Raw genomic sequence first — 11,040 nt, 5'->3', positions numbered from 1 at the left:
TATCTATATACTGAGTTTTTGAACTGTTACAAGACTTGTGCAAATCTTCTCTAAGTGCACTGATTGGTTGTACCTGTATTTCATGCTTAGATTTTGGTACTGTTGCTATGTACTTGCATATTTATGAACTGAACAGTTTGTTATATGAGTATAATTGGCATATCTCGCCACTACCTCGCCGAGTGGTTAGTCATGATACATATTGAGTACATGTGATCGGTTGTACTCATATTACACTATGCACTTAATTGTGTAGATTCAGGACTTGGTCGTAGTTGAGTTGTTGCTATGTTGTTGAGACCGAGGTAGAGCTGCTCTCTGATCGCAGTTCCTGGCGTCTCTTCATATCTTTCATTACTGTTGTTGTTTCAGACAATGTTTTGTATTAGTATACTTGTATTCGTACTATAGAGCGCATAACTCCGTGTTACCACTTTCTGGGGATAGTTGTAATGATTTGGTGTTATTTGTGCTTATTTGGATCGTGACATCTACTCAAACGGTTGCAGATCCATTGGCTCAGCTGATTCCTAGATATGCATATCTTTATTCAAGCAAGATCTTAAGGAATATGTGGGCTTTAATATAGAGTCATTGGTTTTTGATTTATTTTTCTCAACGTTCATGTTTATAATTATTTTTAAAATCAAAATAATTTTGATTTACATACGCTTATTATTTGAATACCTGTGTACATTCTTATTCTGAATGTTATTGTACATTCAAATGTGAAATGCTTTTTGTGCATTTTTTTATATTATTGAAAGATATGTTAGGTAGATAGTGGTCAGTTTCTAAAAAAGGTGATCGCCTCTAAAAATTTAGTGTTGATGGGAGATGAAACGAGACTTTAAGAAAATTATCATGCAGATAATTCAAGAGCACGTGTCTTAAAGATCTTTAGTGCCGCACAAGTGATGACAAAAAGTCATTATAGTGTTTTGTTGGTGGAAATAAGTTTCATCTAATCTACTTGAAAGGCTAGATGTGAGTTCATGTTTATTGAGTAGATCAAGAAACTCAATTCAGATGCATTTTGTGTCTGAATATCATCTGTACATCATTATCTTATGAGATAAATATATACGCTCCATGGGAAATGAGAAAATACTATAGCACATATTTTCATAGTATGTGTGCAAATGTCGACCGAAAAGGGTTAACATAAGTTGTATCTCAACTTATTGTTGTGTAAGATAAGTACCCTCACGGCTCCTACCAGTGGCTCGAAGCTTGGTTCGATGTTTGCTATCTTTGCATGCTACCAAATGACCATGGGAGATTTGGTTTGGCGGAGCATGACTAGAAAAGCGAACTGAATTCAAGTTGAGAGACTCGTGACAAGAGAAAGATCATTGATAGAATCTCATTTAGTTTGTGTTTGCTAGTACCAATTAGACTTATGAGTCAGAATTGTGAACACAAGAAATTATTTACATAAGATCTCGTGGATGTATCAATGTGATTCAAATGATCTAGGGAACTAAGCATATATTAGATAATCTACCAGAAGATTTTCATGACGATGATGAGAGGCTATACATTCCTAATAGATTTATAGCAACAAGCTATCACAGTATGCTGGTTGCACGATCTATTTATCCAGTATGAGTGATGCAAGAGAAATGGAAGGAAAATTTGTTTCCCTTAGTTTGATGGAGCTTGAGCACTCCCTTATATATGAGTGGGAGATGTTATGGGCCTGGTACACTCATAAGGAGTGCCAGCTTTAGCCGACCCATTAGGTCTAACCCAAATCCTAAGTGCAATCTATATAAACACCATTATGGGTGTTGGGAGACTCACTTGTTCACAAGAGAGAACGACTAGGGTTTATTCTTTGCATGAATTTTAGAGATGAGTAGTAGGTTGTGGACAAAGGGAATGCATCCGATTTGTGAGGATTCCTGGCAATAGGTGACACAAGTCGTGGTTGCTACAGATCCACTTACGTTAAGGAGAAACCTGTAAGTCTCCTAACTAGTATTTACGGATAAATACTACACTGAATGAACATGATTTGTCATAAGGAATATAGCATGCTTCCAAGTAAAAATTTGATGAGAGATGCCAATAATCCCTTTCTCTTCGTCGGGTACAAAGTGGATGTAGAGAGTGTAGTTTGGCATATCACCAAGTTTGAAAAGGTCAACCCAGGAATTTAGGATAACAAATGATATTTTTTGTTACGACCCAAAATCTCACCTGAGCCGTGATGGAGCCTACACTGCTTGCTACCCAAGCCAACAATAAATAGGCGGAAACAAACTTCAACAATAGTAAGAACACGAGGGACAAGATGCGAACGCGGACATCTGCTGCCCGACCTCCTCCAACACTTCCCGAACGCGAAGCCACATGTGTGAACACGATAGACATCTCCCACAACACTCCGCGAATGCGATGGCATTCCCGTGAACGCGATGCACAAATCATCAGCGACCAAAATACTCTACGCGATCGCGAAGCTCCTTCCATGATCACGAAGCTCATCTTATGCACCAGAGAAATCAGCAATGCAAACTCATCCGAAATGATCTGAAACCACCCTGAAACACACCCAAGACCTTCAGGATCCCGTACAATCATGCTAACAAGTCCAAATACATCTTCCAAACTTATCCAAAGGCTCGAAACACTACAATTAACATCAAAATCAAGAATCGAAGATCAAAATCCTTCTTTTAACTTTCAAACCTTCAAACTTCACCGAACTCGTCCGAATCACACTCAGACACTCTGAATCACAATCAAACTTTGCACACAAGTTTCAATCAACTAAATGAACCCAACCAAGGTCTCAAAACCACAAATAGGAGTGAGATAACACCGAAGTCAACTTCTGGTCAAACCTATGAACTCTCCAAATCTTCAAATTGCCAACTTTCGACAAATAGAGCCAAAACTTTCTAGGAACGTCCTAATTCAAATACGAACATACGCCCAAGTCCAAAATCACCATATGAACGTATTGAAACCATCAAATCTCGACTCTGAGGTCGTTTACTCAAAAGTCAAACATTGGTCAACTCTTCCAAGTTAAAACTTCCAAATTTAGAATCACCCTTCCAAATCAACTTCGAACCTCTTGAAAATCAAAACCAACTATACATGCAAGTCATAATGTGTCATATGAAGCTACTCAAACTCTCAAACCGCCGAACGAAATGTTAAACCTCAAAATAACTAGCCGGGTTGCTATATTTTTGTTGTAAGGTACAAATGTTTATTTTACAATTACAAAATGGTGCAAACACTTCCTCCTTTGATTTATGGAATATTTTCATACTATAGGGTGTGTTTAGTATGAAGGAAAATGTTTTCCTTGAAAAATAAGTAATTTTCTTACTCATTTTCTGATATTTGATTAGGTAGCAAAAATATATTTTTAAAATATATAATTTAGACTAACACAAAGGGAAGCAAAATGGGCAATGATGGGGTAGGGTGGGTTAAGGTTTAGGCGTCGGGGTAGTGATGCCGGAGGGTTGGGTGGGGGTGTGACGAGGTGTCAGCTAGGGGTGTGGTGGTGGGGGTGTCGAGGGAGGGGTTGGTGGCAAAATAGGTAAGGGTGGGGGAGGGGTGATAGCTCGGGTCTAGGGGATGGGGGTGGTGGGGGTAGTGGGTGGAGGTAGGTAATAAGATGGAGAAGGTTGAAAAAGAATTCTGAAAAATATTTTCCCTCCTTTTGGTAGGAAAATCATGTTCCTCCAATTTGTGAAAAATGAGTTCATGAATAAAATATTTTCACAACATTTAAGCCAACCAAATATGAAAAAATGGGAAAACATTTTCTTTTCATACCAAACACACCCATAAAATTAACTGTTTTTCCAACTACAAAAAGTATATATTTCTATAAATAATAAAGCAAGTGTATATATCTGTATAAGATACTTTCACTTTTTGTACATAAACTCTAATTTAAAAATTGTTTTACATTTTCAAATGAGAATGAAAACTCGTAAGCTCCATAGAAAAAGTACTAAAACTATTTTGTACATATTTACTGATTTTCACTCCTCTCTAGGAATCCATCTGCTCCACCATAAACTTTTCTTTTGTCTGCTAAGCTCATCGATACTCTCATTCAGGGTTCTTAAAATTTTCCTTTGAAGCCGAAGAGCTGATGCAAGGGCATTCCTCTGCGTGCTTGACTTATTCTTAGGCTCTATATCCTGTAAATCTCAAAAGGAAATGACGAAAGTGTATCAGGAAATTCTACCCTAAACTCTATTAACCAACATTGGTATCCTGCAGTTTTGAAAAGTTGGATTTCCACAATTTTCACTATACAAATATGTCAAGGAGAAACAAAGGATTTCAAAGCTAGAGGTCCCAACCTTAATGACCGCGACTAGTTATATATGCCATGAGAAAACATACCCTGAGGTCCTGAAGTTGCGCTTCAGTGAAGCCGCCATCTTGTTCTGTTCCTGATTTTGCCATTAATTGAACAATCCAGTTTGCAGCTTCACTATAGTCTTGTTGTGTAGCCCGGAAGAATTGCAGCTTTAGGTTCTGAATGAAGGACAGGGCCAATAGACCTTCTCTATCAAAGTAAGGATGAGCTAAAGCTGTCTTTGCACTAATTCTTTGACGTGCTTTGAAACGAACCATAGATGCTAATAGCTCCCACCCTATTCCACCATCCAAATCTAACAACTCGAAGCCTTTCCTAAGTTCAGGGCTAGCACGAGGCTCTACAGTCTGTCTCCATGAAACCAAATCGTAGTCGCATCTCTTCAGCTGTCGGTTGAATTGAATGAGACTACTGTCACTGCGTAATCCTGGGAATGCCTATGATGGAACGAACAGTAGCAAAGTGCTTGTAAAATCTTCAGGAGGTGTGTCAGTAAATGTTAGAAGATAGAAATATCAGCATTTAGTTGACAAAAAAAAAATCAGCATTTAACTTATTTTTGACTGTAACGATTAATTAGTTCCAGAATCTTGTGCGTGAAATACTCAAATCTATTTTATTTTTGTTTAACTATCCGGCATCCAAAGTCCATTGACCAGACAAATCCGAGTTCGCACTGGGTAGGCCCCCTAAGGGGGCTAAACCGCTCCCTACACCTAAAAGTTCTCCATTCTTAGGGCTCGAATCTATGTAAGCTGCACATCACATCCCTACACCTAAAAGTGATGTCAGATTCTTAAGAATAAATCCTATCTCCTCGGGGGTGAAATTATTAGATCCTGCCCCAATTTTTAACAGCACCGCTCCACATTGCTAAAGTGTCAATTAGCCATTTCCAGCTGTTGTTTTATCATATTATATATTAATACGTAATGTGGATCCAGTTGGAACATGTAAGATCACATCTAATGCTCAATTTGTTAAAAAAATTTAGGATTCCAGATCTTGGTTATAGGAGCTAAAGAAAAGGAGAAAGGAAACCTAAGAAATAATGGCTCTGCTTGCTGCTAGCTTAATATCCATAGCGTCCAAGTTCCTATTTGCAGGTCATACTTCAATTTCTTCCTCCTGTACTCAAAGGAATGATATCTATATATTCAAATAAGGAGAATTAAAAGAAATGGACATTCTCTTTGTTGTCTTCCTTTTAATTCCTGAACTCAAAGGTCTAGGTTCTCCGGGAAGAGCTAATTTTATCTAAGAAATATTTATGGTAACAGCTTTTGAGTTGAAACTTACCATTTGCAGGAATATGAGACCGACACTGTAGATGTCAAATCTATCTGGGAGATTCAGCTGTTAAAAGAATAGGATAAAACATAGTTAATTTTACAGATAAAATAGAGGTATTGGGCGAAAACTGAGTGACTGCGGTCATCAAACCTGCCATAGAACTGGGGAAAGTGCAGTTGCAACTGGAGCAGATGGTGCAGAAGGGGTTTGTGTACTCATAATATATTGCTCTGGTGCAGCGTATCTTGACCGAAAAAGACAGACAATTAGATAAACAAGTAAACCAAATTCTTAAGTAAAAGACCTAGCCATATAAATATACCAAGTTATAAATGCTATTATCTGAAAGTCTGCTGAAAAACAGATAATCAATAACATAGAATGCTCTAATGAAATCTATTTTTTATTCACCTTTTAATGGTACAAAGGTAAGAGTGAAGAGCATACCAAACTCATTAGTCAATATACAGTTGGATTAACATAGTGGAACTTAAATTGATCCTTGAGACATCAAGTGAAATAAGAGATCGATTCACTTCGTTATACTTGAATAACGAACATAATCATTTATATTCTGTCCATCTCTTCCACATGTAAATTAAGATAATATAACTAATACCATTAAAAATAACAAGCAGAAACATGCCATAAATCAAATGTCAAAGCCATCTAGGACAACACCATTGCCGGTAATGTACACCTTCGAATGTGCGAGACAAGTACTCATATCATTATTAAGTACATAACATACTCATAAATAGGGAAAATCTGAAATTTCAATCCTCAATTTCAGGCAGATTACTCTGTTTGGTTCCACATTTTTTTAAATTTACAGCATGTAACGTTCAATTCGTTAGCTTGAACAGTCTGGAAAGAACACCTTTAAGCTCAAATATAAGGTTGATTTTCCTGATAGTCTTCTAAGAACTTATAAGGGTTAGCACCTATGGTTCATGTACGAGGTCCAAGGAGATCTGGTTATAAATATCAAAAAGTGTGATTAACAACATTAAAATATGTAGGTGGAACAAAATGTCTTATTGTTGTAGTAAAAAATTGGAAATGGATCGACAAGCATGTTGGCTCTGTACTTTATTAATCCATGATAGCACCAAAATACCCAGATTAAAATGTTGAGGGATTAGAATATAAAAAGGATGAAAAATGCATGTACTTTTTCTTGATTGTTGTATTTGATTTTGATTGGAGATTTTTTTGAAATGAATATTCAAAAAGAATGATAAGAAGACATCAATATGAGCTGAATATTATAACCTAATCTATCAAGGGGATAATTAATTGCAAGAAGCAAAATGTAAAGTAGGTCACAGAATTTTTAAAATATATATCTGGCAGTATTAGTGTAAGTAAAATAGAATGTGCCTGCTGTTTGAACAAGAAATTTCCACTTCCGCATACACAAACTACTCATTCCACAGAGTAGGAGGGAGATAACCTTGGATCTAAAAGAAACTCTTTTGGAATATAATTGATCCCTACTCTCAAATCCGCTGCAGCTCCAAGATCAATTATTTTGAACGTGCGAGAACCTGCTTCAGATATACAAGAACGGATTAGTTACACAATCAAACTTAACCACAAATGTTAACAAGACTATTTACCTTCAGAGAAAATTATGTTTTGAGGCTTAATATCTCTATGGACTATCCCCGTGGAGTGAAGACCATCCAAAGCAAATAGGAGCTGTCTCATAATTGTCTGAATGATTCTATTTTCTCTATCCAAACCCTTGGGCAAGTCTTGAACCTCTCCAAGGATCAATGCTTCTACCTGATGATTTAATAAATCATGATAAAGTCAATGAACAAAAGAGAGAGAGAGAGAGAGAGAGAGAGAGAGTATGTGTGTTGTGTGTGTGGGTTGTTGGGGGGCGGGGGGGGGGGGGGTAGAAGAAGAAATCAGATAGTAATATTCATAGCTATTTGTTTTGTTCTTCAGACTAAATACCATTACTTGTTTAGAATGTGAAAACTAATACTTTTCATAGTGGGAGTTATAAATTTTGAATCAGCAATCCAGCACCTTAATCATGAACAAGAAATAGGAAACTAAAGACAAAGCAAGGTGAATAGCAGACTACAGAAAACAAGACCAAATTACAGTGTTATGCACTAAGGATTCAGAAATCAGAAGTAGAGAGGGTCATGTGAAAGGAAAGAGAATACTCGTTGGCCGTGAAATCTCTCTTTTACAATGTGAGGTGAAGACTGGAAGATAATGTGTCAATACTCAAAAAAAACTTGACGACATATATAAACATGGTATGAGCGGGTAATTAGGCTTAAATTAGAGCATTTATTACATATCTGAACTCGACGAGGTAGTTTTATGACTGCACTGAATGGTGAATTCTCATGGATAACCTTCTGTAGAATCTTTTCTCAATTAGAAGGGCATGTGCTTCATCTTAGTCTATCTCTTTTAAATTAGCGGAAAACTGCATTTTCGGAATGTTTTATTCAACATCCCTTGTCGTTTAACTTGTTCAGTATCTATGACATACTTTCACCACTAAAATCAAATACCATTCTTCTCAGCTCTATATTTACTAATTTCCCTTCACACATAAATGCCTTAGACGGATTTCTCTTATATCTGAACTGAGAATGTTTTATGATACCTTTTTCTCAAGAATGTTTCGTTCAATAGAGAACGTTACAATAATAGTTATCTCTGCGAGGATTTCTCCTACACTTGGATCTTTTAGGTGACTAATATAGACCAATGGAGCTCACCCTCAAATATCATATTATCCTTTGACAACTGTATATTCTTTAGGTTCTATCTTCCATCTGATCTTCCCTTTCTCTCAGAGGGAAACCTCCAAAGACCTTGGGAAACAAATAGCCGTTCACCTCAATCATAATGATATAAGCCCAGAGCTGTAATTTCATCCAGGATAGTTCGTAAGAAAATAAGGAAATTCTTAACGATGAATGAGAAAATTTAGAGTACATATGTTTGGATCATTTATACAAGGACTGCTAGTGTTGTGTCTCTTTTTCTAGGTTTTTAGATAAACTACACAATGTGTATTCGACCTACATATAAAAGCTGTTAAAGATGGAGAAAACCCTAAGCTAACAAGAAAATGGAATATCATGATAAAGAAAGTACCTACATTGTAGGGAAACTCTCTACTCTGCATCAAATCAGTAAGTGTAGCTTCCCCTTCGAAACGCCAAAGGAGCCAATACTCTGCTCCTTTCTTTGAAGAATTCTAGCACCATTTTAAACATAATTTATTCAAACTCTTAGAATTAGATTGCAATTTCCAGAGGTGTGATAGTATCTAAAGATGAACATGATAATGGCTATCAAACAAAATAACAAGTGTACCTCTAGAAACCCATAGAGAAAATCAGCACAACTGTTTGCACAAGCTCTTCGCACTCGCTCATTCATCCATATTTCCACTGCTCCATATTCAGTTGCTTTTTTTAAGACGAAATCACCACCCTTGAGGTAAATAAAATCGGAATTAACCACTCGTACCTGTTTGAGTTACAAACCATTCCTTGGAGCTTTTGTATACAACAACGGAAAAGTAACTTAATGTAAAGTGCCAACATCAAATTGTTAAGTGCGTTAGGACTTAGGGATCAGAATATATCGCTAAACTTAGAGAAATTTTATCAGAGACATACCTTTGACGATGGCTTTTTGGCCAAAGAAACTCTATAAACAGCACCAAAAGATCCCTCACCCAATTTCTTCCCCAACACGATATCATCCTGCAGAGAGAAGTTATGAGCATAATGTCACATATCGAAGAAGAGGACCTAAGCAATTGAGATGTGGTAAGTATCACTATCACATCACCTTCTTATAAGTAGGTCTAAACAATCTTTCAACAAAGGCAAGAACAAACATATCGAAGAAACCAGGGGCCACACCAGGAGTAGCCCAGAGGTAAGACAGGGTACCCAATGCCAAAATAACACCAGGAACAGTCACTGTGATCCCATTTGACTTTGGCAGTGTGCTTCTGTATATTATATCACCACACTCCATTACTGTACAGGGTAGTCCTACCCCAACTCCAACAAAAACATCATGTGCAAACCTAAACATTTCACCTCCATGAGCGTAAATTATCAACTTTCTGGGTAGCTTCTTCAACAAAGATAAAGGCTTCAGCTTGAGCTTGTTGCCCAGAAATGAAGAGTGGCTGTGGCTGTGGAGTACAACTCCACCTATGGCAACTGAAGCCATGTCTTTCTACACTATAGTTATAGTTGGATCAGAAAGGGCGCTCATCAGAAACTTGTTAGCTTTGGTTTGGACTTGTTACTGAATTTTTCGGATATTTCTTTTTGGGAGATTTCTTTTATATCAGTGGCAGTTATTGCAGGTGTATTTTTTGTGGAGGGAAGTGCTTGATTAGATTGGCGAAAATCCATAGCCACAAATGACACATAGTTTCACCGATTGGCTCTGTCTTACACATATTTAGTGGGCTTCTTTTAAGGCACCAGGAGCCACTTTTTAATACCGTTTAAAATATATCCACTCTTTAAAAATATATTTAAAGATTAGTCATTTCACTCAACTTGAGGACTAAGTATCAACTTATTGTGTGTTTGGTACTAGAAAATATTTTCCTAAAAAATGAGTGGTTTTATCACTTATTTTTTCTTGTTTAGTTGGTGAGTGAAAAACTTTTTCTGCAAAATATTTTCTAGTATTTAGTTAGAGAGTATAAAATATTTTTAGAAAAATAATTTTTTATGCTACTCACATCAAGCCACCTTCCCCAAAATCCCTATGTTTCCTGTACTCCTTCCCCCCTCCACCCCCTCCCCAGACTCTATTTTCTTCAAGAATTTAAATATTCTTTTCAAAATTCATACAAATCCAAAAAAACTAATGTACTACTTTTTCTACATCATGAAAAAAAGTATTTGTTTTGTTGAAATGAAAGAAACTATTTTTTTCACATTATGAAAAAAGTACTTGTTTTGTTGAAATGAAAGAAAATACTTTTACTATATCATGAAAAGAATATACTCATTTTGTTGAAATAAAAAAAAGTACTCTATCTACAACACGAAAATAAAATACTCTTAACAATAGTTCTATTTAGGGTGAGTGGTGGGCGAAGTTGGGGTGGGTGAAGTGTGGTTGGGGTAAGGTGTAGAGGGTTGGGGTGGTTTGGGATTGGGATGGGTGAGGGTGCGTTGGTGGGCCTGGGGAGTAGAGTGGAGAAGGTTAAAAGGGAATTTTGAAAAATATTCTCTCCTTTTGATAGGGAAAACAATTGGAGGAAAATGAGATGATGAGGAAAATATTTTTCAACACATTTAAGTCAACCAAACATGGGAAATTGAAAAATATTTTTCGAAAAATATTTTCCTTCATAC

At 36.6% G+C, this 11,040-nt stretch overlaps 1 protein-coding gene across 2 annotated transcripts; it reads right to left on the bottom strand.

Moving 5' to 3' along the window:
- Positions 1-3,828: 3,828 nt before the first annotated feature.
- LOC104094040 (serine/threonine-protein kinase STN7, chloroplastic) lies at positions 3,829-10,081 on the bottom strand. 2 transcript variants are annotated; one of them, XM_009599902.4, is made up of 10 exons: positions 9,500-10,081; positions 9,325-9,411; positions 9,017-9,136; positions 8,799-8,897; positions 7,279-7,447; positions 7,113-7,206; positions 5,807-5,900; positions 5,663-5,719; positions 4,387-4,800; positions 3,829-4,178 (listed from the first exon to the last, which is right to left on the bottom strand). In XM_009599902.4, exons 1-10 carry the CDS (start codon positions 9,890-9,892, stop codon positions 4,017-4,019), a joined length of 1,689 nt encoding a protein of 562 aa, XP_009598197.1. In that variant the 5' UTR covers positions 9,893-10,081; the 3' UTR covers positions 3,829-4,016. The 2 variants fall into 2 exon arrangements, with proteins under 2 accessions (XP_009598197.1, XP_009598196.1); XM_009599901.4 differs by having other exon boundaries at positions 9,017-9,172; positions 9,500-9,994.
- Positions 10,082-11,040: the final 959 nt, after the last annotated feature.

The sequence above is a fragment of the Nicotiana tomentosiformis genome, chromosome 9 (genome assembly GCF_000390325.3).
Source record: "Nicotiana tomentosiformis chromosome 9, ASM39032v3, whole genome shotgun sequence".
In the NCBI taxonomy this organism is placed as follows: Eukaryota; Viridiplantae; Streptophyta; class Magnoliopsida; order Solanales; family Solanaceae; genus Nicotiana; species Nicotiana tomentosiformis.
The sequence above is the reverse complement of the archived record's forward strand: the minus strand, read 5'-3'. Positions and strand labels throughout refer to the sequence as shown.

What these genes read in the sequence shown, in the direction of transcription:
- LOC104094040 (XM_009599901.4), bottom strand. Translation starts at nt 9,892, where the DNA reads ATGGCTTCAGTTGCCATAGGTGGAGTTGTACTCCACAGCCACAGCCAC. An exon ending in CCAAAAAGCCATCGTCAAAG is followed by an intron (nt 9,173 to 9,324) that starts GTATGTCTCTGA and finishes TAACTCAAACAG; the next exon opens with GTACGAGTGGTTAATTCCGA. An exon ending in AAACATAATTTTCTCTGAAG is followed by an intron (nt 7,207 to 7,278) that starts GTAAATAGTCTT and finishes TATCTGAAGCAG; the next exon opens with GTTCTCGCACGTTCAAAATA.